Below are 23,905 nucleotides of genomic sequence, written 5' to 3'. Positions count from 1 at the left end.
TTGACTTTTCAACGTTTTATTCTTGTATTTGTACAGCTATATTTTACAACGCGGTAATGCAGTTTAGACACAGCCAAACCCTGTCTCCGGAGTAGTTCTAACACAAGCATGACGCAGAATGTGATGAGACAAACATTCCCAAAGAGAGCTTAGCTAGCGACGACTTCAAGTCCCTGTGTCTGCCTACACTTCAGAAAGGATGGCGCGCTTGTCCATCACTGAAAACTTCCATGAAAAAAGGCACCGTAGGACACGTTGTACAGGTATATACAAACCGAAAACTAGAACAAAACTACACATTTTTCCTTCGGCAGCTTTTTTTTTTGTTCTTTTTTGTGTTTTTTTTTTTAATACACACTTTGTAAATTGTAAACCTTCACTTGCAAAAAAATACAAATACACTGAGGCATCTTAGACAAAATATTTTCTTACTTATACAGATGCAATACTTAAAATATTCTCTTAAGTGCTCTTTCTCAATAAAGATTCTCAGATCCGTGTCTGCCTGCAGATACAAAATCGAGCCTTTAACGCAGTTTTATATTTTTAATATATCTTTTTTAGGTTTATATATATTTATTTTATATATATATATATTTATATATTTACAACTCTGCCATATATTCCTTCACCTTTGGTTAAAAAAATTAAAGCCCTCTCTTTGATAACATACCGAAAGTCTCTTCTTTTAAAAGAATGCACATTTACATACAAAAGAAACGTCTGTCCCCACAAAACATATATTCCTCATTTTGCAGACCAAGTCAAGTCAGAACTTCTGCACACTCCCCCACTTTGATATATAAAATGATTTTGCTTTTTGCTGACATGGTTTGCCTTACACATAGGAGAAGCAATATTATTTTCTTAATGTTTTATGGCAGTGGGGGAAGGGGAGCCGCCTTGGCCCCCCGTCACGCCCCTCCCCCCCACCCCACCCCAGCTATGATTTGCACTAGTGGATGAAAGAGGCACTACATCATGGGATGAACATCGTAAAGTGTTACAGTATCCTTTGGGTAGATTCTGAGAAGGGACTCGAATGGAAAGCATCGACACTCCATGCTTCAGCAGGCTTTGGGGAGCTCCGGGGGCAGGTCAGTGGCGGACACGCGGTATTGCACCTTGGTGTTGGTGATGGCGCCGTGCTTCTGGCGCAAGTGAAGACGCAGCTGGCTTTTGTGACGGAAATGCAGGTTGCACTTCTCGCACTGAGGGAAAACCAGAGGCAGACTGTTAGCGGTCACCAACCCCCATAATGTGTCATCGCTTGAAGTCCCAGAAGGGGAAAGTCTCCCTCTGAGGGATCGGGGCAGCTTGTCCCTCTCGAAGGCCAGGTTAGGAGTTCCGGCTCCAGCTAAGCGGTAAGTGAGCTCTGTCCAAATGTCCCTTCCCTGTTTTCTAAAGTGGAAAGTGTGATGGGTGGCTCCTGCTTTTCCGCAGCCAAGCACATCATTTCTCTCCGTGGGCCTCGGCTTTCCCTTCTGTAAAGGACTGAGTTGACATGCTCTGAAGGTCACTCTTAATCTTAACACTCTTAACATTGATGCATCTAAACTTCTAGCAAATACTTACTGTATTCTTACTGTGTGCCAAGGACTAGCCTGACACTTGAGCGAATTCGTTAACGGAATACAACGACTCCGTGGGGTAGGTACGATTATCAGGCTCATTTTACAGATGAGGAAATAGGGGTATCGAGAGGGGAACTAATGTGCCCAAGCACAAAAAGCAAGTGAGAAGATACTCACTCAGGGACTGATAAACAAGTGGATGAAAATACCTACATTTTGCAGGTTCCCATTTGTGATACAGGGGAACCATTCATTGGCTCGTCCTTGGGTCCATCACTACCTCCAGTGATGCCACAAACCCACCAGAGCAGTGTCACGAACACAGTGGTTTCCACACTTGTAAGCCACGGGACTCTCTCTTCCAATTCAATAGAAACTCAAAAGGTAAAAGAGGCCGTGGGGTGGATGGAAAGAGCACAGTCTGCAAACTGCTCATCTGCAGCAGCCTTGTCCTTTTACAGAGGAAGGAAACTGTGGTGCCCCGAGAGAGGGTCAGGGCCTGCCTACGGCCCTAAAAAGAGCTGGTGTCAGATCAGAAGAAGAACCAGATATCCCAGCTGCCCGGCCAGTATCTCTCCCCTCTATAGCAGAGATCGCAAACTCTTTTTCACTGGGAAAGAGCGGGAGAGTGAATATATCACCCCCACGACCCTGCCCCTGAGGTAGGAACGTCCCCATGGATAATATGCAAACGAATGATCATGGCTGTGTCCCAATAAAACTTGGCTTATGGACATCGAAAATGAAATTTTATATCATTTGCACATGTCACAAAATATTATTTCTCCATCTTGCAGCCATTTAAAAATATTAAAACCATTCTCAGCTCATGAAATGTTCAAAAATTAGCCTGCAAGCCATGGCTGGCTGAAACCCTCCTCCAGAACACTGGGATTCCAACGGCCTGTTTGTGGTATCCTGTTGTGTAGCTGGCTACCTGCTCCTGCTTATAATGGTCTTTTCCCTGTCTTTTTTTTTTTTTCTTGTATCACCACATTTTTCTGATTCTCCTCCCACTCCTACGACTGCCCCTTCTCCAACACCTTAGGTCCTCTTAAGGAGACATCTAGTTCAGCATAGAGGCATATTGAAAGAAGCCAGTTAGTGCAGAAGGAATGAATGACTCCAAAATCGATGCATCTATAGTCTGGAGCTTTTTCCTAGGGACCAGACCACCTAGCCCCATACCCCCACTTTACAGATGAGCAAACTGAGACACGGCCAACGTCAAGCAGCCTGTCTGACAACCAGCCCTAAACCAGGTCTTACGGCCATTAGTTCAGCGGTCATCCCACTGTGTACTTGAGATGGGAGCAAACAGTTCTGCTGCCTGCCCCTCCCCCCCCGCCCCTCCCGGGCCAGCCGCCGGTCACGAGAGGCTCACATACATGATAAGGTTTCTCTCCTGTGTGGATTCGCAGATGGCTTTTCAGAGTCTGCAGGTGCCGGAAACGGGTGCCACAGATTTCACAGGGATAGGGCTTCTCTCCAGTGTGGATGAGCACATGGGCACGGAGGTGGGCCACCTGAAAGGAAGAGCAAAGCATGAGAGGCTCTGTTGGTGTGGGCTGTGCCCTGCCCCCCCCCGCCCCGGAGCCCCTCATCAGCATACGGAGGCTGAGGGGTCTTTTCCCCACGGCCCTGCTCACTTGTACAAATCTGGCCCCACAGGTTTCGCATTTGTAGGGCTTCTCTCCAGAGTGAATTCGAGTGTGGGTTTTCAGGTTGGCTGGCCGGTTGAACTGGGCTCCACAAATGTTACAACGATAGGGTTTCTCACCTATTCCAGAAGGAAAGAGAACAAAGAAAGCCATATTTGACGGAGGTCTCCACAGTCCCGGGTCCCCGGATCTCAAAGCAAACTGCCCTTCCTGGGCCACCTCAGCTTCCTCTCCTTTGGAAGATGTCTGAGAGAGCATCCAGGGCCTGCCACCGCATCGCCCTCGCCAAACACACACATACCAGCATGGGCTGCAGGCGGCCAGGGTCAAGGAGTAGGTTGGGGCACAGGGGACACAACACCGGGGGTGGGACAGGGAGGGAGGGAGGTTCCAGGAGGCCTTTGAAATAGCTGTGTCATTCGGATTATCTAACTGCAGACTTGGACAAGTCGTTCTCCCTCTCTGGGCCTCAGTTTCCCTCTCTGGAACTTGAGGGGTGAATTTAGATGACACAGTAAGGCTCTTCCAGCTCTTCCCTTGGATAAGACTAATTCAGTAACCAAGCCGTTCACCAGGAAGATACAATCAGGCTGCTCTAGTTTCTCTTTAAAAACAAAACAAAACAAAACAAAACAAAACATGCTTTTCCGCTTGTGGCAATGACAGCTGGATTCCATTTGCAAGAAGGCTGGGGCCTGAGTCAGAGTAGATGGTCAGGCTGGGGAAGTCAATAGAAAGGCTGAGCCTTGCTTCGTGGAAAGTTTCTGGGATAATGGTCACATTTAAAATACCAAGAAGGAGTCAACTTTGGACAACAATCGGGTTATTAGAAGCTACCTGGTAAAGGAATGTGAGCTGATAAGGAACAAGCCCTTAGAGGAAATCAAGAGGCTTGTAATTTTTTTCTGGGGTTACAAAAACCCTATCTACGTTGCCTCTCTCAGCCTTAGTTGCTTCACTGTGCGTTGGGATTAACACTTCAGACCCCAGCAATAGAGGAAAAGCGGGACAGAGCATCTCCGAGAAAAGACAAAGAATACAGGAGTGGATGAGTCGCTAAGCAAAGACATGTCAGGGTTAGGCCCACATCCAGATCAGAGCAGGGCCTGCTCCCTGCCTCAGCCCGCAGGGGACCAAGGCCCCACACTGCTTTTTCTAGGGTCCTCCTCCCATCCTGCCCCCAGGAACCTTGGCCAGCTGCGGGGGAGGCGGGGCCATACCCGTATGGACGGTCTTGTGGCTGGCGAGGTTGCCCTTGTAGCGGAAGGAGGCCTGGCAGCGGTCACACTTGTAGGGTTTGTCACTGTGGGTCTGCAGCGTGTGTCTCTTGAGTGAGGCCTCCTCAGAGAAGCGGCAGTCACACTCATTGCAAAAGAAGGCCCCGTTCTCTGTCGGAGGTGGGGTGGGGGGGACACCACCGTTAGAACGGGGAAGGGAGGTAAGGCTCCAAGGCCACTCCCCTCTGCAGCTGCCCTCAGTGCCTTATGGAACCCCCAAGCTCCACCCACCCAACATTCCCAGTCTGTGGGCGTTCTATTTTTCTGAGCATTTAGAGTCTCTGTCATGGAGGAGAAAGAAGACAGAGTTGAATACTAAGGTACAGAGGGGAAACTCAAACCACCAGCTACCCACATGGCCTGTACCAGCTTCAGGAAAGCTCAGCAGGGTTCTTCCTTCTCTAGAGAGTTCTGAGAACTGACTTTGCTTTTCAGTTCATGGTTTTATTTACATCCATACACAGGAGCCCTGGAGCAAGACCCTTCACCTCTCTGAGCCTTTCTGTGTCTCTATCTCCAAAATCAGGAGAGTCAGCCTCGTGCTGCCCACCTCACAGAAGCATAAACTGTGTAACACAGAGCACTCTAGGAATGTGAGGTACAAAATCCAATGGTACACGGAGGCCATTAAAGGAGGAAGTAACGGTGAACAGGGTCACCCTGTATCTCTCTGGATTTCATGTCCCCCAAACATTTCTATGAGATTGGGAGAGCCAACAAGGACTGAAGTAGAAATGGCGGCCTAGACAGAAGGGACTGGATGCAGAGAAAAGGCAAATAGCCAGGGGGACGGACAGGGACAGTCCCTGCTCTCCCAGCTACACACACGTCCACAACCCTGTGCCAAATCTCACGGAGTAAGTAACTGACTTTTCCCTTCTGTTAGAACATTTGGAAAATGACATGTCATGGTGGCTCACCCCGGATTAGGTATGATGGGGATATCCTACTGCAGCCAGAGCTTGAGGGAAACGATTGATTTTCATCTAATAAAAACGGGGGATGCCAATCACCGAGTGTCCAAAACTTCAATTTAATAATTCAGTTCACCTAACCTAATTCGGCTAACATTAGCTGAGCACCTACCCCACGTTAAAAACTCCCTCGGACCTGTGGCAGACGCAGGCATGAGTAAGGTCAGCTGCTTATCCTTACAGAACGCAGGGCCTAGCAGGGGGAACCGACACAGGTCAGTGCGGGTAGTTGGGTCCCGAGGGGCTGAGAAAGCTCTGGGAGTTAGAGCCAGCCCCACAGGCTAACTTGGCCGGAATGCCGCTGAAGAGGCTGTTTGGTCATTCGCTCCAATACCTCATCCCTGGCTCGGGTCAGCCTGGTTCAAGAGGTAAAGAGTGGAGTGACGGGCTGGTGATTTTAAGCGCCCATGGCCTTCTAATCGGGGACTTTTGCGAATCAGTGACAAGAGCATAAGTGAAATGGAAACGCAAGCCCCATGAAGCGGAGGCAGGGGCCTTCCTTCACTGCAGGAAGGGACTCACCACAGCTGGAATCCGAGTACTCAGACTGGGTCTCTCCCATCTCCTCGGGGAATGTGGGGCCGGCGGTATGGAGGCACATCTCTGCGTGCTGTGGGGACTGAGAGCCGCAGGACGTGCACTTGGGGGGGTGCAAGTAGAGCGGTGAGTGGCTCTCGCTGCTGCTGCGGGGGGAGCCTGTCAGGGACCTGTGGGCAGGAGGAAAGAGAGCCTCAGCAGCTGCAGAGGGTAAAGCACCTCACGTGGCCTGCATGCTGCCCCCTCCTTCCTGTGCTCAGGTGAACCCAGAGGCCACAGCTGGATCCGGGGCCACGAAGTCATCCTTAAGCCCACCTCCAAACAGCATACGCCCTGAGATCCTGGTCCAACTGGACCAAAACCCCAGCCTAGGCCAATTTCTTCCCCTCGGTCCTGCAGTCTATTGGCCCGCTCAGTCCAAAGCGAGTACGAGATCACCCGGCCACACCAAGACCAAAGGAGCTGCCCTTGGGATTCACGGAATGTTCCTCTACCACAGATGGGAGTTTTCTCTCTTGCTACCACAAAATACACCAAAGTTTGATATGCTTCATTACTGAGGCCAACTCGGTCAATGGGTACTAACTCCACACTTCCGCTATACCCAGTATTCAGGTAAGAAAAGAACACAGCCCCTGCATCTATCAGAAGAAGTGGCCCCCGTGGGGCCCCCCGACCCCAGGCCCAGACTGCCTCTGAAAGCACCTGTTGACAATGTTATTGAGCCGGCTGGCCTGTGGGATGGTGGAGTCCTCCCCGCTGGCGCTGAGCTTGGTTGGGGACTGGAGGTCAAGGCCCTCGGGCTCCATGGGTGGCTGGCAGGCCGGTGGGGCGGTGTAGGCTCGAGGGGAAAGGCGGCCCAGCTCGGCCTGCTCGGGCCCCTCCGGTTTGGCATTCTGGTTGAGGCTGTTGAGCACAATGAACTTGTATTTCTTCCAGTTGCAGGCTTTGGGGTCGGTGGGGCTCTTGGCTGGAGGGGAACCGGAGGTCTGGAGGATGCAGGCATTCTTGCTGCTGCAGGACTCCGTGGGCGAGTTGGGCTGGCAGTCGGACTTCTGGGGGCTCTGTGGACTGACCAGACCCTTGCGGTTCAGGGGTGCACTGGGGGGCTCGAAATGCAGGGCGATCTCATCCTCTGAGGAGGGCCTCTCTTCCTCCTTGCCAGCCTTGTCACAGGGGAAGTACGGGGCATTCCGGGCCGAGGGGACGGCGGGCTTGGGGCCCTCGGCCACGCCGTAGTGCATGTCACTGCGTGTCTCCTCCGGGGCCGCCTCCTTGGGTGAGTAGATGATGCTGTGGCACACACCGGGAGATAGCTCCACGGCCGGCCGGCTGTAGTCCCCGGGGACGGGCCTGGCACTGTCGCAGGGGTGGGCCCGCTCCTTAGGGAAGGGGTTGGCCACAGGCATCCGGGCATCCCGCAGCTCCTCGTCGGAGAAGAGGAAGCTGCTGACGGGGAGGTGACTGTAGACGGGGTAAGAGGCCGGTGGGGTGGACAGGCCGCTGTACAGGCTGGGGGCGAAGGCTCTGCTCTCGCAGCCGGGGGCGTTCCTCAGCGGCAGATTATTCTCCACCACCTCACGGCCCCGATAGGCCATGATGTCTTGGGGCATCAGCATTCGGCTATTCAGGAACTCTTCACGGGGAGGCTTGATGGCAGGAACCATCTCTGCTTCACTGCAGGAGAGAACAGAGAGGAGACACGGGCCTCCAAGTGAGAACTGTTGAACAGAGGACTTTCCGAGCGACCCTGGCTTATGCGGCCACATTCGCGCTTGGTCAGCTAGACATGAGGGACGTGGCTCTGGAGTAGGGAAATTCTTGCAGTCACAAGGCTTTCACGCTAGCCATCTAGCAAGCTGGCCCGCAGTGTGGGGGACTGGACCCAGACAAGGGCAGCGGGTCAGCCGCACAATCTGGGCCTGCTTAGACATGCTACCACATGTATAAGCGCATTCTGGGCATATGGGTGCGAATCTGTGATTCTTCAGATATTACAGAATGTAAAGCTTTCAGAGCCCTTATTTCATCCATGAAAAATCCTGCAAAGGAAGAAAGGCATTACTGTCTCCATTTTATACACGTGGAAATGGAGGCTCAGGGAAGGAAGAAGTTCAACGGCGCATGTCCAGAGGGTCATAGACAAACTGGTGCCTTTTGGGAGAAAGGACTCACCCTATAAGCTGCCTGGAGTCTTGGGGGAATTTTCTTTGGAGGGCAGACAGCAGCCAGACCTGCTCTCCAATCCCAGCTGTGCCACTTAGCGGCGATGGGACCTGGAGCAAGTTACTTAACCACTCCAAGCACAAGGCCTGACCCAGAGAAAGTACTTGTAAACGACCCCAACGGTGACCTCGCTACCATTATCACCCACGAGAGACAACGAGCTCTCGCTGCACATACTTGAAGGGACATTATGTGGGCAAAAAATAGGCCAGCTCAACATAATCACAGCTAACAGAGCTAGAACCAATGAGTGCAGGTTAAGGGAGCCAGATTTCAGCTGGCCATAAAGAGGAGCTTTCTAATGGTCCGAGGTAGACAGTGTGGCTCTGGGAACACTGGGTTCCTGGCTCCTGGAGGTGATCAAACAGAGGCTAGCAACCCTTCTGTTTCATAAGGGAGGCAATCACCCTAGAGCAGCCGAATCAAATGGTGCTAAAAAAAGTCAAGCCCCGAGTTTCTGCTCCACTTAGCAAAGCCCTTCACTTTGTGGGCCCTCAGGTCCCCCCTCCCCCCTTTAAATGATGGTCAGGTCTGACCAGCCCTCAAGGAGGGGATGAGACCCAGTGAACTCGATTTAATTCAACAAATGTCCTCTCTCGTAGGAGCAGGGCAACATAAAAGATGAGGAAAGCAGCCCACGGTCTGGAAGGGGAACGAAGGCGCACATGTGTATCATTACAATAGAAGTCTAAAGGAAAACTAAAACACGTCAGGCAAACGGCTTAGGGAGACAGAAGAAGAGCCGAAGGAGGAAGCGTGGCAATCGTAAAAACATCCACAGAGGAGCCGGCTTCCAAACCTGGTCTGGTGGGACGGGTGGGAGGAAAGGGCCCATGCAATGAACGGAAGAAAGCAAGAGCGGAATGACTGCACAGGGCATATCCGGATAACAGCGCAAGAATTAAGAAGGCAGAAGTGTGCAAAAACTAGCGGAAACGTAGGCTGCGGCACATCGTAGAGGATAGGCATGCATTATGAAGGATTCGCGGTCTCTTCCACTTCCAAGGGCTTGTACCTCCGCGACAGCTCACCTGGCCTTGATAAACTTCCGGCAAGTGTCCACGACGTGCTCCATCTGCAGGTACATGGCCGCGGCCATGACGGCCATGATGTTGCCCTCCCGCAGATTGAGCCGGGACGTGTACATGAAGTCCAGGAGGATGCAGAAACCCTCGGGGTTGATCTCGGGATCCAGGTTAATCACACTCAGGTTACACTTCAGCTGGTCTGTGAAGATGCTGTAGAACAGGCCACTGCAGCACAAACACACGCGTCCCAGGAACAGACAGGACCGGCGTCAATTACAGGCAGCCTCAAGGCTCAGCTCCTCTCCCCGGGCCTCGCTCCAGAATTTCCATGCCAATTAATAATAACTGCCATTTACGGAGAGCTTACTAAATGCCAGAGAGTTATTAAGCACTTTACATACATTATCCTGTGTTGCTCACAGCCTTGCAAGGTAGACATTATCATTCTCCCTTTTACAAACGGGGGAACAGAGATCAGAAGTTAAATGATTTTCTCAAAGTCACAGAAGCTATTTTCCTTATAGTCTTCACTGCATGGTTTACCAGAGTGAAATTTAGCACTCATTTGCAGTAACCATTTTTAGTCTATAACTTTGAGATAAGCATTTCTCTTCCTATTCCAACACATGATCCTTATTTTTAAAATGCCATTGTCTGTTTTTAGAATCAAGTTGGGTATCGACGATAAATAAATAAAAGGGTGCCGACATCTACCGTCTACTGATTTTCTAAAAGTCCGCAGACTTTCATAGGGTCAATACTGCTAGGAGACACAAGTCAGACCTCAAGGCGTGCCTCCAGGACCTTGTTGTCTGGTAGAGGAAAGAGTGCTCAATTACGAGTCAGGATTTGGGCTGGCAATTTGAGTCTGCTCTTTCCGAATGGGCTGCCAGAAGTGAGCCAGACTTGAACCAGTGAGTAGCTGTGCAACCTTGGGCGAGACATTTAACTTCTCTGCACCCTGGTTTCCTTCCCTGCAAAGCAGAAGAGTAGCGTGTACCTGACAGGGTCGTGCATGCCTGGCTCAGAGTAAGCACCAGGTTAGCATTTTCTATTGCTTTTATAGCTCTGTAAATTCTGTTCCCGCCACTATTAACACACATGTGTTTGCTGTAGATGTTGGCTAAGCTCTCTGCTGGCAATAGAGATCCCCGACTTTACAACAGCTCACCTATCTGTACCTTTGTTTTATTGTCTATAAAAGGGAAGTAATTATGCCTCCATAACATAGAAGGCCACTGCAGAGATCCAGGGAGATGATGTAATACGAATTAGCTCCCAAAACTCGAAATACTCGACAAAGAGGAAGAATCGGCTGGCTCTCTCTCCCTAACTTACACGCACAAAGTCTGAGACACCCATGGAAAGATAGCCACAGTATAGAATACATGCAGTTACAGAATAAAACGGTAAAAGACTTCAAATTCACTTGCTTCAAATTCTGTAAAACCCCCTTTCACTTCTTTCTTCACTGGTTAACTGCAGTTATTCTCTGTGCTTGTCCCAAACACATCCTTTCTTGAGACAGTATACCATTTCTGCTCCCTCTCTTCCCACAGAACAGAAACTCTTTCTTCTCCAAACGTGTGTTCATTCATTCACTTTCTGGGAGCCTACTCTGCCAGGCCACATGCTGACAGTCTGGAGACAAACGGGATGTAATTCCAAACACAGCAAAAGGCCTGCACAATTTGCCTTGCTGCCTGCCCATACCATCGCTGCCCTTTTATACATGCATCTTTCCCCTCCAGGCCCCTCACCTGCAGGCCATGAGGACTGTCTTATGGGCTCTGAACTGCTCACGGCTCACCACGATGACAACATCAGTCAAGATGTCACGGCTCCGGAGGCGATTAAGGTTGAGAAGAACGTCACTGGCGTGGCGCGTGAACTGGATACAGCTGTCAGCCGGGGAGGCCATTTTGTCTTCACCTGGAAGGAAAGGGGTCAAAATCTTGTGAGTTCTCCGAACCCGATTCCTGCTTACCAGGGATGTGAAGACAGGGGTGCAGCCCGCTAACACATGAGATACACACCGAGGTCCCTTGTGTTTGGTCTTTGGCCAATTTGTGGGCCCATCTCTGGGCATTACTGTTCACATCTGTAAGATGGGAAACATAATCCTTCTCTAACAAGTTGTAATAGAAAGCCCATTCGGGGAAAACAGAAGTGAATGAATATCTGTAGAGTGCTTTTCCCACATACCAAATACTCTGCCTAGCGCGGAGAGGCAGTGAGTGTATTACAGGGAGAGAAGCCACGATTTGAAGGTTAGCACGCCAGCTTTATCTTTTGCTAGCTGTGTGACTTGGGGCAAATTGTTTACTGTTTCGGGGCTTTGGTTTCCCAAAATAGGAGGAGTAATACCTATGTGGTTGTAAAATTTAGAGATCTGTGCCTGGTCCATAGTAGGTTCTCAAAAATCGCAGCTATTCTCGTCAGGATCTCATTTCATTATCCCAGCCACCATCTGTTCTTCCTCTTTTAGGCTTTAGAATTGTCTGAATGTACTTCAAGCTCCTAGCACATTGCTGGAGCATAGTAGGTGACAACATGGGCTCTGAACTAAGAAATGAGCGAGGGAATGAATGATCATACAACAGTTAAGACAGTTTAACACAGGGGTAAATGGGTGAGGGAGAAGGAATTGGCTATCCTTTATCTCATCTAATGAAAAGTGGCCAAGTTCACAGCAACACACGCATTGGCAAAAAAAAGAAACAGTTTGTCCACAAAATTTTAAAGCATATAATTAGATTTACTTACCCAATGCCTTGATTCACAGTCCAAAATTTTGCTTAAAATCTGCAGGGAAGAGAAAAAAGCAAACAGAAATTGATTCCATGAATGTTAGATTGTCCACTATAGTCTTACTTTAGGACACACGTATTTAGTTTTACTTTGATAGCTGCAGCCTGCCAGCTGGAGTGGTTTTACCACAAGCTAGCAAACATTTTTCCAGCTCTGCTCTTACGGAAACAACAGGCACCGAAGCTATGCGATAACCATGTTTTTGCCCTGCGTACTGGGAACACAATTGCACACATTAAGTATATGTACATATACACATGTAGTGCCTTTGTCAAAGTAGAAAATGGATACCATCCAAAGGCCACTAGTGTTTGTGGGAAAGAAAAATATAAGAAAAGTGGTTCTTTCAATATTAATGAGAATGATCCTTCAGGGGCCTAAGAACGCTGAACAATCTCCAAGACCTGCTAAAATACTATCTTTTAAGTCTAAGAATGATTTCTCAAGGTCTACTGGCGGCGATTTCCTTATCTCTATTTCACTCGTGACAAAACTGAGGCTCAGGGGTTCAAGTGGCTTGGGTAGGACAAATAACCAGGCAGTAATTCTTGACTGTCTGAACACTTAAGACTAAAACAACGTTTGCAGAATATACCCAGAGATGGTGTGTCTATGCTTTTCTTGAGTATCTTTGTCTTTTTCAAAGTTTCCTTTTCTTTCCCTCCTGGGTCTAACACCAGATAGAAGGCTACAAACTTCCAAGCTTGTTCTCCCCCTGCTGGTCAAAGATATTTAACTGCGTGCTTTGGCTAAGAACTGGCCAGGGAGCACTCACGAAATACGCACCCGCTCCAAATTGGTTTCTCTAAAACAAAATAATGTTAAAGCATAGGTGTAAGACTCTCGTTTATGATCACATGTGGGCTGCAAAACAAAACAATATCTGAATCCTCTTCCACTCTCCCCCCCTCCTTTTTTTTTTAAAAGCAGAGCCCTTTAGAGCTATTTTCCGGGTAAAGGGGCCTGAGGCCAGGGAGGTCATGCTGGGCCACGTAGATGGTTAGCGGCCCGGCCCTAGGTCTTCTGGCTCAAATTCCTGTCCCTTTTCCAAATCAGCCTACGTGCTGTAGAACATGCAAGACAGCACCCTAATGTGGGTGAATCTCATTTTTAAGTTCCTTCCCCACACAAACACTTTGCCCCCATTCCAGGCTGCTGAATCTTACCAAATGAGCACTCTAAAATGAGAGGTTTCCTTGAGTCTGTAACCAAACACTCTGACATTTCTCTGTGGTCCCAAGTGCCAGTCACTCAATCCCATCGGCTTCAAGGTTAATGTGTGCATGTGAGTGAGTGAGGATGAGGGAAGGGAATGGGGGAAGGGAGAGGACAGAAAGAGACCAAAGAACCTATTTCCTCCTCTCCCATCCTAACTCAAGATGAGCAAAGAGAGATACACTAGATCGTTCCTAACCAAAGTTCAGTGATTGTCCCCGTTGAAAAAGAATGCTGAAGACACATGAGAGTTTCATTTATAAACCGTCTCCTCTTCCCCCATGAAAGACATCCCTCAACACTTCTGGAATACCTAAGGCTGTCCTTTAGCCAGCTTCAACTACCAGCTCGCTTGTGAATTCCCAGTCACAGACTTTTGGAACCACGGGAAGCCCAAATTTGCCATTTCACCTTGGCAAGTGGCAATGACTCATTCCATATGCACATTGAAACAAACAAACAAAACATTCCCCATTCTCAGGGGTCTACTTGTGAACCTGGCCCTGGGCCTGGGCCATTTTCATCCTCCACCTCTGCTTGGTTAAAAACAAATGCACATACACTGAGGACCACGTTCCTATTAAGTCCACTCCTTCTTCAGCTAGCTCTAACTCAGGAGGCCCCACAGCTACTGAGTGTGTGTTATGGTGGATGTGGGAAGCCAGGCCTCCCTCTGGATGCTGCAAGTGTGGAAGCACCTACAGCTATTTTGCTTCTTAGGGACCACTCAGCCCTTTCCCATCCGTTACTGTATGGGATCCCTATAACAGCCCTGATTGACTGAGAAAGTCACCGAGGCTCTACCAGGTAAGCCTCGACCAAGACTGAAAACTAATCTCCAGCAAAGTCCTGGACAAACTCCGTCCCCTAGTTTCAGCCATCCCACGGATGCCACACGCAATACTCATAACACAAAAACAACTGCCAAGAAAGCAAGGCTGTCAAAGAGAAACTGACACTGACGACTGCAAGGGCCCAGGCCTGGACTCTCTGGACCCCCATCCCGCCCCAGCCGCAGTTAACACCCAGCCAGACCTAAACGTTGTCTTTCCACCCACACACTTTCTCTCTTCTGCCTTTTCAAAATCTCTGGATTTGCAATTAGGCACCTTGAAGAGAAGGCAGATCTTTTAAAGGAGTTGGAGATGAAAAAAGAGGGACCCTTCCCTCTGAAAAAGGCAGAGAGGGAAGTGAAAACAGCAGAAGGCGAAAGCAGGGTAACTAGAGAGCAGGTGAGAGGAGGAGAGGCGAGGTTAAGAGCGAGAGTGAGCCAATACGAAAACTCCCATCCATCCTTTTTCCCAGCTCCTCCACTCGGGCACTAAGCAGCCGTTTCCTCGCGCGCGCGCACACAGGGGCACAAAGCCGAGCCCTGCGCTCCGCGGCAAGCCCAGGCTAGATCCGCCGACCCCGACCTTACCGTACCTGCCCGCCAGGGACCGCCCACCCCCGGGCGTTCTGCGGGCGCCGCTGCCCATCTGCCGCGAAGCCCCCGCAGGCGCGTCGGAGGCCCCGTGGTGAGATCGTGGCAGCCCTTAATTTGGTTGCATTCAAATAAAACGTTTCGTGCACTTCAGTAGCTAACATTGTGTGTGCTTTTTTTTTTTTTTTCCTGTTACGCCGTCAAGGCAGGGGGTAGTGAGGGGAATGGCACAGCCCTCTCATTCCCGGAATGTAGTCGATCTCAGCTCAGCGGATTTCACAGAACGCTCTCTGCCTACCGCCGGCTCCAACGAGAAGTAACTTTCCAGGAAGCTGCCGGCCCCTGACGGCCGCCAGGATCGCCGCCTGCGCCGCGAGGGCCGCCGGGGATTCACCCGAGGAGGGGGGGCCGCCCGGGGAGGCTCGCGGGGGAATAGGCACACTTTCCCCTAAATCCCTCACCCGCACCCGGTCCAGGACTCTGAGTTCACCCGGCGCAACCCTTCCCCATAACAGTTTTATAAATGGGGTAAGTCACACAAGTTAGTAGCCGAGCCGGTCTAGAACCCAGGAATTCGGGTCCAATCTGAGGCTCACTTTATGACTTCAAATTGCCCAATTCTGGCTTTGTTTGCCTGGTGCGTCATTTATTTATTTTTGCTTTTTGTTTTTTGCTTGCCTCCGCCCCCTTTAAGAGGGTGGTTAGGCCAGGCGTCAAGGTCAAAAAGATGGGAGTCCCTAGGATTGAGGGTCTCCATCCAGCGCGTGCCAGACGACTTGTAGGAAAACCAAACCGAAAGCCCCTTCCGCCTACGTTGGCAAATAGGGGAACCCTGCTAGGCTCTGTTTCCGCCCAAAGTCTTTAGAATAGGAGATGCCAGGCCGAACCTGGCCAAGTTTCGGGATTTCGGAATCCGATTTCTCCGAAACCGTAGAGACGCGGTAAGGATTCCGCGGAGGCCGGGGCGCTGACTCCAAGGATGCCTCGCTTTCTCTGGGCCTTCCTTGGAATTATAACCCCTGGGCGCCCTCTCCTAATTGGTCTTAATAGTGGGCTCCGAGAGGAATTTTCCGGGGCCAGGGGCTCGAAAGACGCAGCGCCCAAGGCCGCAGGCCAGTTCTGAAACCGGCGGGTGGCGTCACACTGCGCCGCGCATCCCATCAGCGGCGGAGGCGGGGTCAGGGCCGTCGGTAAAGACTGGGCCTCGTCCACCTCGGAAAGTCCTACTTTGAGACTTTCTCATCCCTTCGTCCGGTGGAATAAAGGTGAAAGCGAAGGTTGAAATTTAATATGGAATGGGGTGAGTATCTAGGAAGGGAAGTTAAAATTAAGTACATGCACTTATTAGGAATTAGGATTCCCGTGGTTCCGGGAGCTCAAACCTAATCATGTCTTACCGCAGCTAAACACTAGAGAGAGCCCTCCATCAAGGCTTGAAACCCACACCCGTGTAGCCCCGCCTCTCCTTCCCATTGACCTACTTTAGACACAGTCTCCAGATTTGGAGAATGCCTTTCGCACCCCCCCACCACCACCCCTTCTCTAATGCCGGCCGGCCGTTGGATTATTGGTAATCTAATAACTCCAGTAACTCGCTGAGAAATCCAAAGGAGAATCTGGAAGCGCAAAGCACTGTTTAGGGGCAGGAAGTAGGGATTTTAATAAGGCTGGAGCTGCCGTAGTGAAACCAGCATCAGGGTTCCTGCAGGAGCGCTCCTTTTCTGCGCAGCGGCTCAGCTAACCAGAGGCCCCAGTTTAGCCACGGTGGTCCAGCGGTAGGGGGTGTGGTTAAACCGCGCCATTGTTTTTGTTTTAAGGGTGAAACACTCTTCGCTCTCTTGACTGGGGGGCGGGAGGGCGGAGGAGAAGACAATAAATGAAAGCGAATTTGATAACGCGGTAGCCTCAGCAGTAGCTTTGGGTGACCAAGGTGTTCGGGGACATTGTGTCCTGACTTTATTTCTATCACGTTTCCTGCCAACAGCGCTCTTTCAAGCCTGCAAGCTTCTAGGAAATGCAATAAAATAGAGGGATGTGTTTTATCATCAAGATCTGAAGAGGAGCTGCAGAAGGGACGCTCCCCATGCGCCCAGCTCGCGACAGCCTTCCAGAAAGAGCCGGCACACAATGCCAGCAAACCACGTCCCCGAGCAAAGATATCTCGGCCATCCAGGCTGGACTGGGCTCTGCTTTTGCAAAAAGGCTGCCGGGGGAGGGGAGCGGCATGATGTCCCCAAGCAAACAATGCCTTTAAAAATCCGATCTGGACAAAAGTCAGCCAAGGTCTTTATTCACGTTAATGAAGATGGAAGGTACTAACTGTCCTTGGAAAGCGATGAGTCAAACTTGACCGCTCTTCAAACACATCCCCAGATTCGTTTCCAACCCGAACAGAGGCGCGTTTCTCCGACGCGGCCTCCGACTGCTCCCGCAGTGGGAGAGGCTGAACTCGATTCCCTCGGACCAGAGCGGTGTGAGACCGCAGCATCTCCCGCAAGTGCGCGCGCCGGCGGCTGTCGCTAGGGGTCGCCGGCACCCCTACGCGCTTTTGCCAACGTAAGTTTTGAACTCCGAGAAAATAAAACTTTGCTTAATAAGAGCAATTGTGGCCCAAATTCTATGACGATTACACCCTGACTGTCCATATGACCCCCCCACCCCCGACACACACACACACACACACACACACACACACACACACACACGGAACTGATCTCTGGCCAAGCAACTAGGCAGCTTGGAAGGAAGGGGAAGAGGGTGATTTCAGAATCCAAATGTGAGCCTCGGGCGAAGCGAGTTGCATCTCTGCAAGCCTAGGGACTGGGACTTAATCACTCACTAACACAGGCACCCTCCTCAAGATCTGGGACCCCTACCCCTCAGCACTGCGGTAGGCTTTCCTAGGCTTTCCGTATCTGTCACTGAGAATGTTACGCTGTACTTTCTAAAATTCCTCCAAAACACCTGGGGAACTGTTCCCAGCTACCTGACCTGAGACATTAAAATCATGGGTATCTCTTAGTGCTGCTCCTTTCTGTTAAATACTTCAAAGGAGCGGAGATAAGCTGACCTTTGACTTTAAGTCACTGACCTGCAATTCAGGAGGTAAAAATCTGATCCCGGTTAGTGTACTAACTCACCACCAGCAACAGGCCCCCCTCATGAGGCCGCCTGTTTTCTCAGCTGTAAAGAGCTTTATGTCTTAGAGCCTCCATGCATCCCTCCACTACCCACTTCACCCAGGGAGACGGCACAGCGACAGAAAGATAGTGTGTTCAAAACGGGTTATTTCATTAAGGTTCTCTTAGTGGAGGCCGATGCCACTCGCTGAGCGACCGTGGTGGACACGGCAAGCGTCTGGAGGCTTCCGAATTTTCATCCGCCTTACCAAAATTTTGGCGGTGAGATGTCATCCTCATTGGATGTTGCCCTCCTCTGTCAGCCTAGCACCCGGTAGGGCTACTTGGGAAGGTGACAGGGTCGGTCCAGCGCCCAAGCTGGGGGGGGAATTCGGCTACGATCTACCACTAGGTGGCAGACTCAGTCCGTTTGAAAAATCACCGCGCAGCCACAGCCTTCCACAAACGACTGCCCCCCACTTTTTTTTTTTCGGTCTGTTAGCGGGAGGAGGTTGCCTCTAGAAGCAACGCTGCAAAACATTTAATTTACTAGACGTAATTCCGTTCTTTCCGATGCTCACTCCTCTAGCAACAACAACGCGGTCTCTGGAGCTGCGTTCATGTATTATTACACGTTAGTTTTTCCAGCCCGAAAGGCTGAATGTATTAGAAGGGAAGGAAAGGGTGCGCTTGTCTTCAAAAAGCAGAATGGAACCCGAAGGTATTAACAGAGCTTCTTGCCAAACACTGGTCGACCAGCAAAGAAAGTCGGGAATAAACTCCTGATCCCCACGGAGAAAAGGGGCCCTGGAGGCCAAGGGCAGGGTTCCACCCAGGCTTACGGCTCGGTAAAGGCGGAGGGTGGGGGGAAAGGGGCTGACTTTGGCCTTTGGCGGGGGTGCTGGTCACAGACTGGGAGGCAGGGAGAACCGGGAAGAGCCATTCCTGGCTTCCAGCGGGGCGAAGAGAAAGGGGCCGGCTTCGCCACAACAGGGCACCCTCGCTCGGATCACTGCGGCGGCATTCCCACTTGTTGCGCAGTGCAGGAAGCCGGCACGCGCCACACTGTTTCGACTCCCAGAAGGCTCCAAACCCAGCTACAGACCAGCCTACCGTTGCCCCCACGCCATCCAGAAACCTCCGTCCCCAACCCAGCCCCCACGACACGACCATCACCGCCAGCAAAACTACAGGACTTTCAATCACTGGTTTGTTTTTACACCAAGACATTTCTCCTTATCTCAGTGTCAGACTGGCAACAGAATTCAGGTGCTCTGAGAAGTCAAGTCCAAGGGGAAAGGAGGCTACTTCCGTCTGGAGAACTCACCTACTTAAAGCCAACTAGGCAACCCTGCCCGCACGCATACACACACACACACACACACACACACACACACACACACTCCAACTTCTTTGCCTCTTATGACACTATCCTGGCTAGAAAGCAACGCTTTTCCTCCCCATTTGAGAAATCAACTACAAAGTCCTTTTTTAAAAGTTAGTTTTGTCTCCCCTTTCTAAAGAAAAAAAAATCCTCATAAGGTCATTTCACAATGTTTTTCAAATATTTGACTTTTGCAAATAGTTTCACCTACCAAGGGGTGGCGCTGCCGCACCACCTCCTCTAAATCTCTTCAAGTTTTTCACAATCAAGTGGGTTGTGAGTGTGGCTACCAAGCAGGGGAGAGAGGGAAGGAAGGATTTTGACATCTAGTCCTGGCTACCATTTACTCAACCAATAACTGGAACTCTTCAAGGCTCAGCAAGCGACAGCTTAAGGGTTTAGAGTCCCATCCCCGTCCAGCAAACCCAGAATAAACTGGAGAGTCTTTTCAAGAAAGCATGGGGTAAAACCCTTCACAGTTGAGCACAGAAGAAAAGGCCAACTGGAGAATTCCCTCTTCTGGCTTCCTTCTCCTTCAAGCTGCCCAGTTTACCAACAGCTTCTAGCCTTATTGTCACTATCAACAGACCCTTAAAATCAGCCAATGCTTGGGCCTGCAGTATTAGAAAGTCTTCCAAACAGGATATTGGAAACTTCTATTTATAAGTGGGGGGAGGGGGAAATATTTCCCATCTACAGGTTTCTATTTCAGCCTGAGGACCCAACTGGAGTCATTTTAGCAAGGGAATGCCCATCTCCTGGAGCCCTCTTTCCATTTCCTCCTCCCCCAGAGGCAATATTCTTTCTTCTTAACCCCCCCCCAAAAGTATATATTTTAAAGCAAGAATGTGATTTCACCTCATTCCTTTGAGCTCATGTTTGCTACCTCCAGGAATAGCGTGTGGACTAGGGCCAGGTGAACTTCAACTTGGGCTGCAGATTTACGAGGTTCTGTTCCAGTGCCAAAGGCTCTTGGTAGTAAATAGTGAGCAAAATAGATACCTGTCTCCTGACACATCTTGCCGGCCCCCCTCTTATTTTTTCAAGTTATTTATTAAAACCACACACACCTTGCAAAGAAAAAGGGAAACTGGCAGTCTCTGTAGAGGAAGCCGGTGGCATCGCTCAGAGCCACAAACTGTATTTCTAAACAGCCCTTTCCCTGGTTCCCTCTGTCCTGCCCCATTTTTTTTTTTGACGGGAAAAAAAAAAAAGCACCTATTGATACTTTACTTAAAAAAAAGTAAAGAGTTACAAGATTTTCCTCCTGGAAACTATAAACTGAATGGAAAAAAAAAATCCATAAAAGATTAAATCAGTTTCCAGTGGCTGCTGGTGGTGGTGGGGAAGATGACCAGCTCTCTGTAGTGGTCAGGGACCCAGTAACAGCTCTGGACTTTCAGTACCCTATTTGGGGTCTTTCTCTCCGTTCAGCTGCTGGACCCCCACCACCAACTCTTAACCACTGCAAAAGGGGGCACCCCATAAAAGGGGTCTTTTTCATTCTTCTTCTTTTTTTAATCTACTGGGTTGTGTTTTTGTTTTCCATGCGGGAGCTTTAAAACTCAATTATTGTAACGCTAACTCCATTTTTCGCCAGAGTTCCAATAACACGGCATCACAGAGGCAACGCAATCCACAGTTCTCAAGACACTGACCACGGTCACTACCTCTCGCAGCGGGGTGGCCCCTAGCTCCCGCTGCCCTAGAGCGCAGCCCATTTCCGAGGCTCCAACTCCCCACCGGCTCCCGCCCCGGGCCGCCGCCGCCGCCGCCGCCTTCCCCCATTCTTACTCCCTCGAGGAGAGCCACAGGTTGCAAATCCAACCAACCTCGCAATCCGTTTTTGCAAAATCACTCACAAAGATCTCCCTTTCGCGCCCGCGCCCCCTCCTCCCGCTCCGGGTCCCTCATCCAGGGCCACAGCGTGCCCTTCTCTCCTCCCGGGTCTTGCACGTAGGAACGCGGGCTGGGCTGTTTGTTTTTCCCCTCGCCTAGTGCAAGGACCTCGGGAACCTGAAGCCTGACGTCGGCTACTCTCCCGTCAGCAGTTGTCTTTTTACAAAGCTCGCACCATGGGAAAAAATAAAACAAAATTTAGGAGAGGCGAGGGAACAGCCATTGGGAGCTAACACCGAGTCACGCAGCGCCCAAAACACAAACACCGCGACCGCCAGAAATCCCGCCACCTTCCCGCTCGGCTGGGCCGTCCTGTGAAGGTTCCCGGAGTCCCCGCACGCTAAACGGCACCGCAGGTGCAAACGCGCACCCCTTTGCCACCCACCCCCCAAATCCCTGTCCCGCCACCAGCCTCTCTCCTCAGGATGAGGAGAGGGAGCGCGCGGGGGTTCCCGACTCCCTCGACTGCAACCAAGAAAGAAAAATTTTCAAAGTATTCAACATCCCCGCCCCCAGGCAAGCTAAACCTCCCCCAAAACACAGGACAAGGGGACACCAAAACACTCGGATCTCGTCTGGATGATCGCGGCTCTAAAAGGAAATAGTAGAAACGATACTTCAACTGGGCTTATGGGGGGGGGTACAAAACCCGAGGAGTTCGCTTGCATTTTTCCTCCCAAATCTCGGCTCGGAGGCAGGGAATCTAGAGGAGCGAGGCCGGTGGAAGGGAGCCAGCGGGGCGAGCGAGCGGGCAGCCTCCCTCCTCGCCTCCCGGAGTCACCAAGAAGGACGGGAGAGGAGAAGGAAGGAGAGGCGAGGGAGAGGAGGAGGAGGGAGGGAGGGAAGGGGAGGCAGGAGCGAGGGAGCGAGGAAGGCAGTTTGCAAGCGAGAAAAGAGGGAAAAAACACAGCCGCCCGAATCCAGCGAGATCACAAGCCGTACGCAAGCAGCAGCAGAAAGAGCGAGAGCGCGAGCGCGCGTCCTCTCCGTCGTCTGGGGCCAGACAGCCCCCAGACTTGCCCGGAGCACCCCCCAAACACTGTCTCGTTCTCTCGGCTCCGGCCGCCCCCTAATTCCCCTCCTTCCTCTCCTCCACCTCCTTTTCCAAAACCAAAACAACACAAGGGAGGGTGGCAAAAGCCTCCTCAAACCGGCCGATTCACTCAAAGACAACAAGAATAAAATAATAAATATATAAAAATCTATATCCTAGAGTGGGAGAGACGTGGGACTAATCTTCGGCATTTATTTTAACACCTGACAGCTAGAATAAATAAATATATACATTTATATCAATAGATACACATAGGAAACTTGGAGCCAAAGCATTTGGCAAGAGCGGAAAAAAAAAAGAATTAAAAGGTAAAATAATGATCATGAGCAGCGGCGGCGGCAGCGGCACCAGCGGCACCAGCGGCGGCGGCGGCAGCAGCAGCAGCGGCAGCAGCAACAGCAATAATCACCTGGTGTCCGGCCTTTCCTAGAAACTTCTTGCATCACCACTTCTAAGAACCCCAGTTCTAAGAATCAACAGAGCTCAATTCTCGGAATTTGAGCTGCGGACTTTACCACTGCTACGTGGCAGGGGAGGACTCGGTGTCAGTTCTCCGGGACTTTTGCCTCTTTTGGCCCATGGAAAGCCCTCAAAGCCACAATGTTTTTCCAGTTTCCGGCAGACTTCGAGGTCCTCAGCGGCTGGATGTCCCGGATTTGGAGGTTCGGGTTCGAGGCTCGAGGGGCCAGACGGCGTCCCTCCCTCCCGGGGCCCCGCACAATGGTACGGCCTGCTCCGCCAGCATCACGTGGGCGCCCCCTCTGTGACGTCGGCGTCTTCACTGTAGCAAAGCTCGGCCTCTGGAATTCTGAGAACTAATTTGCTATTCGGTGACATAAGAGGGGGAGTGCGCTTTGCTTTCCCGGGGTCTGGGGCTAATTCCTCCTCTCTTACCCATAAACTCAGCTCCTCGAGCTAAATACACAAAAGGGAGCGAGAGGTTCGACCCGTTGGAAAAAGTCTGTTATATATAGTAGCTTTAGAGGCGAGTAAGAGAAAAAAACAATAAACACCACAGCTCTTTCCAGCTAGAATATTAGGCACCACGAGAAAAATATTTGCCAAGCAGTCTTCGGTGGGTTCATTTGCTTTATTTTATTTGGGTCTTCTTTTTGGTTTGGTTTGGTTTGGTTTGGTTTGGTTTGGTTTTTCCTTGTTAATTGTGGTGGCTTGGGATTTTTTGGTGGTTGTATTTTGATGATTTTTGGATTTTTTTTTCCTTCTGATTTTTGCCTTTTGCAAGTTTGTGGTGTTACGTAAATAGTAGGATCCCGCATCGGTTGGATTTTGTAGTGTGTGTGTGTGTGTGTGTGTTTCCTATCTAATCTCTCAAGCGTTTTAAAGAAGATGTGTTATTTTAATATTGTTACTATTGAAAGCAGCTTCAGTTTTTGATCGCATGTAACAATCCCAACCCCCACTTTTTTTGGGGGGGGGGATGCAATTTTCTTCTTCCCTTGGACTTTTTACTGAGAGGAGGCTCTCCTGCACTTGAGGGACATGTTCAAAGGATTTGTTTTGGTTTGGTTTGTTTCTTTCCAGGACAGCAAGTGGTGGGTTTACTCTTTCTGTTATTGTTGACTGTTAGGAAATTTCTTGTTGGAAGAAACGTGTGTGTATTTGGGTATGTGTACGCATGTGTTCTACAAAATTATGTGAGCCAAATACATGTTTGTGTTTTGCTTTTTCTTAAGGTCTTGATCCCCCGCGCTCCCCCACCCCC

The 23,905-nt window shown here is 50.4% G+C and overlaps 1 protein-coding gene and 1 long non-coding RNA gene across 9 annotated transcripts in view; one reads left to right on the top strand and one right to left on the bottom strand.

Annotated features, from left to right (window-relative positions):
- BCL6 (BCL6 transcription repressor) lies at positions 1-22,710 on the bottom strand. 4 transcript variants are annotated; one of them, XM_002914804.4, is made up of 10 exons: positions 22,592-22,710; positions 12,044-12,082; positions 11,038-11,209; positions 9,281-9,502; positions 6,729-7,700; positions 6,009-6,193; positions 4,456-4,623; positions 3,224-3,354; positions 2,963-3,100; positions 1-1,211 (listed from the first exon to the last, which is right to left on the bottom strand). In XM_002914804.4, the coding sequence occupies exons 3-10, from the start codon at positions 11,196-11,198 to the stop codon at positions 1,068-1,070; spliced, it is 2,121 nt and encodes a 706-aa protein (XP_002914850.1). In that variant the 5' UTR covers positions 11,199-11,209; positions 12,044-12,082; positions 22,592-22,710; the 3' UTR covers positions 1-1,067. The 4 variants fall into 4 exon arrangements, with proteins under 4 accessions (XP_002914850.1, XP_034517196.1, XP_011217487.1 ...); XM_034661305.1 differs by lacking the exon at positions 22,592-22,710 and adding an exon at positions 14,339-22,560; XM_011219185.3 differs by lacking the exon at positions 22,592-22,710 and adding an exon at positions 13,255-22,559.
- A 279-nt stretch (positions 22,711-22,989) lies between these two features.
- LOC117802395 overlaps positions 22,990-23,905 on the top strand; it is a 62,628-nt gene continuing 61,712 nt past the window's right edge. For 4 of the 5 annotated variants that reach the window (XR_004625766.1, XR_004625763.1, XR_004625762.1 and 1 more), the window contains exon 1: positions 22,990-23,257. This is a non-coding gene — a long non-coding RNA (uncharacterized LOC117802395). The remainder of the gene's footprint in view (positions 23,258-23,905) is intronic. The other variant, XR_004625764.1, reaches the window with a different exon arrangement.

This window comes from Ailuropoda melanoleuca, chromosome 1, assembly GCF_002007445.2.
Source record: "Ailuropoda melanoleuca isolate Jingjing chromosome 1, ASM200744v2, whole genome shotgun sequence".
Taxonomy (NCBI): domain Eukaryota; kingdom Metazoa; phylum Chordata; class Mammalia; order Carnivora; family Ursidae; genus Ailuropoda; species Ailuropoda melanoleuca.
The sequence above is the reverse complement of the archived record's forward strand: the minus strand, read 5'-3'. Positions and strand labels throughout refer to the sequence as shown.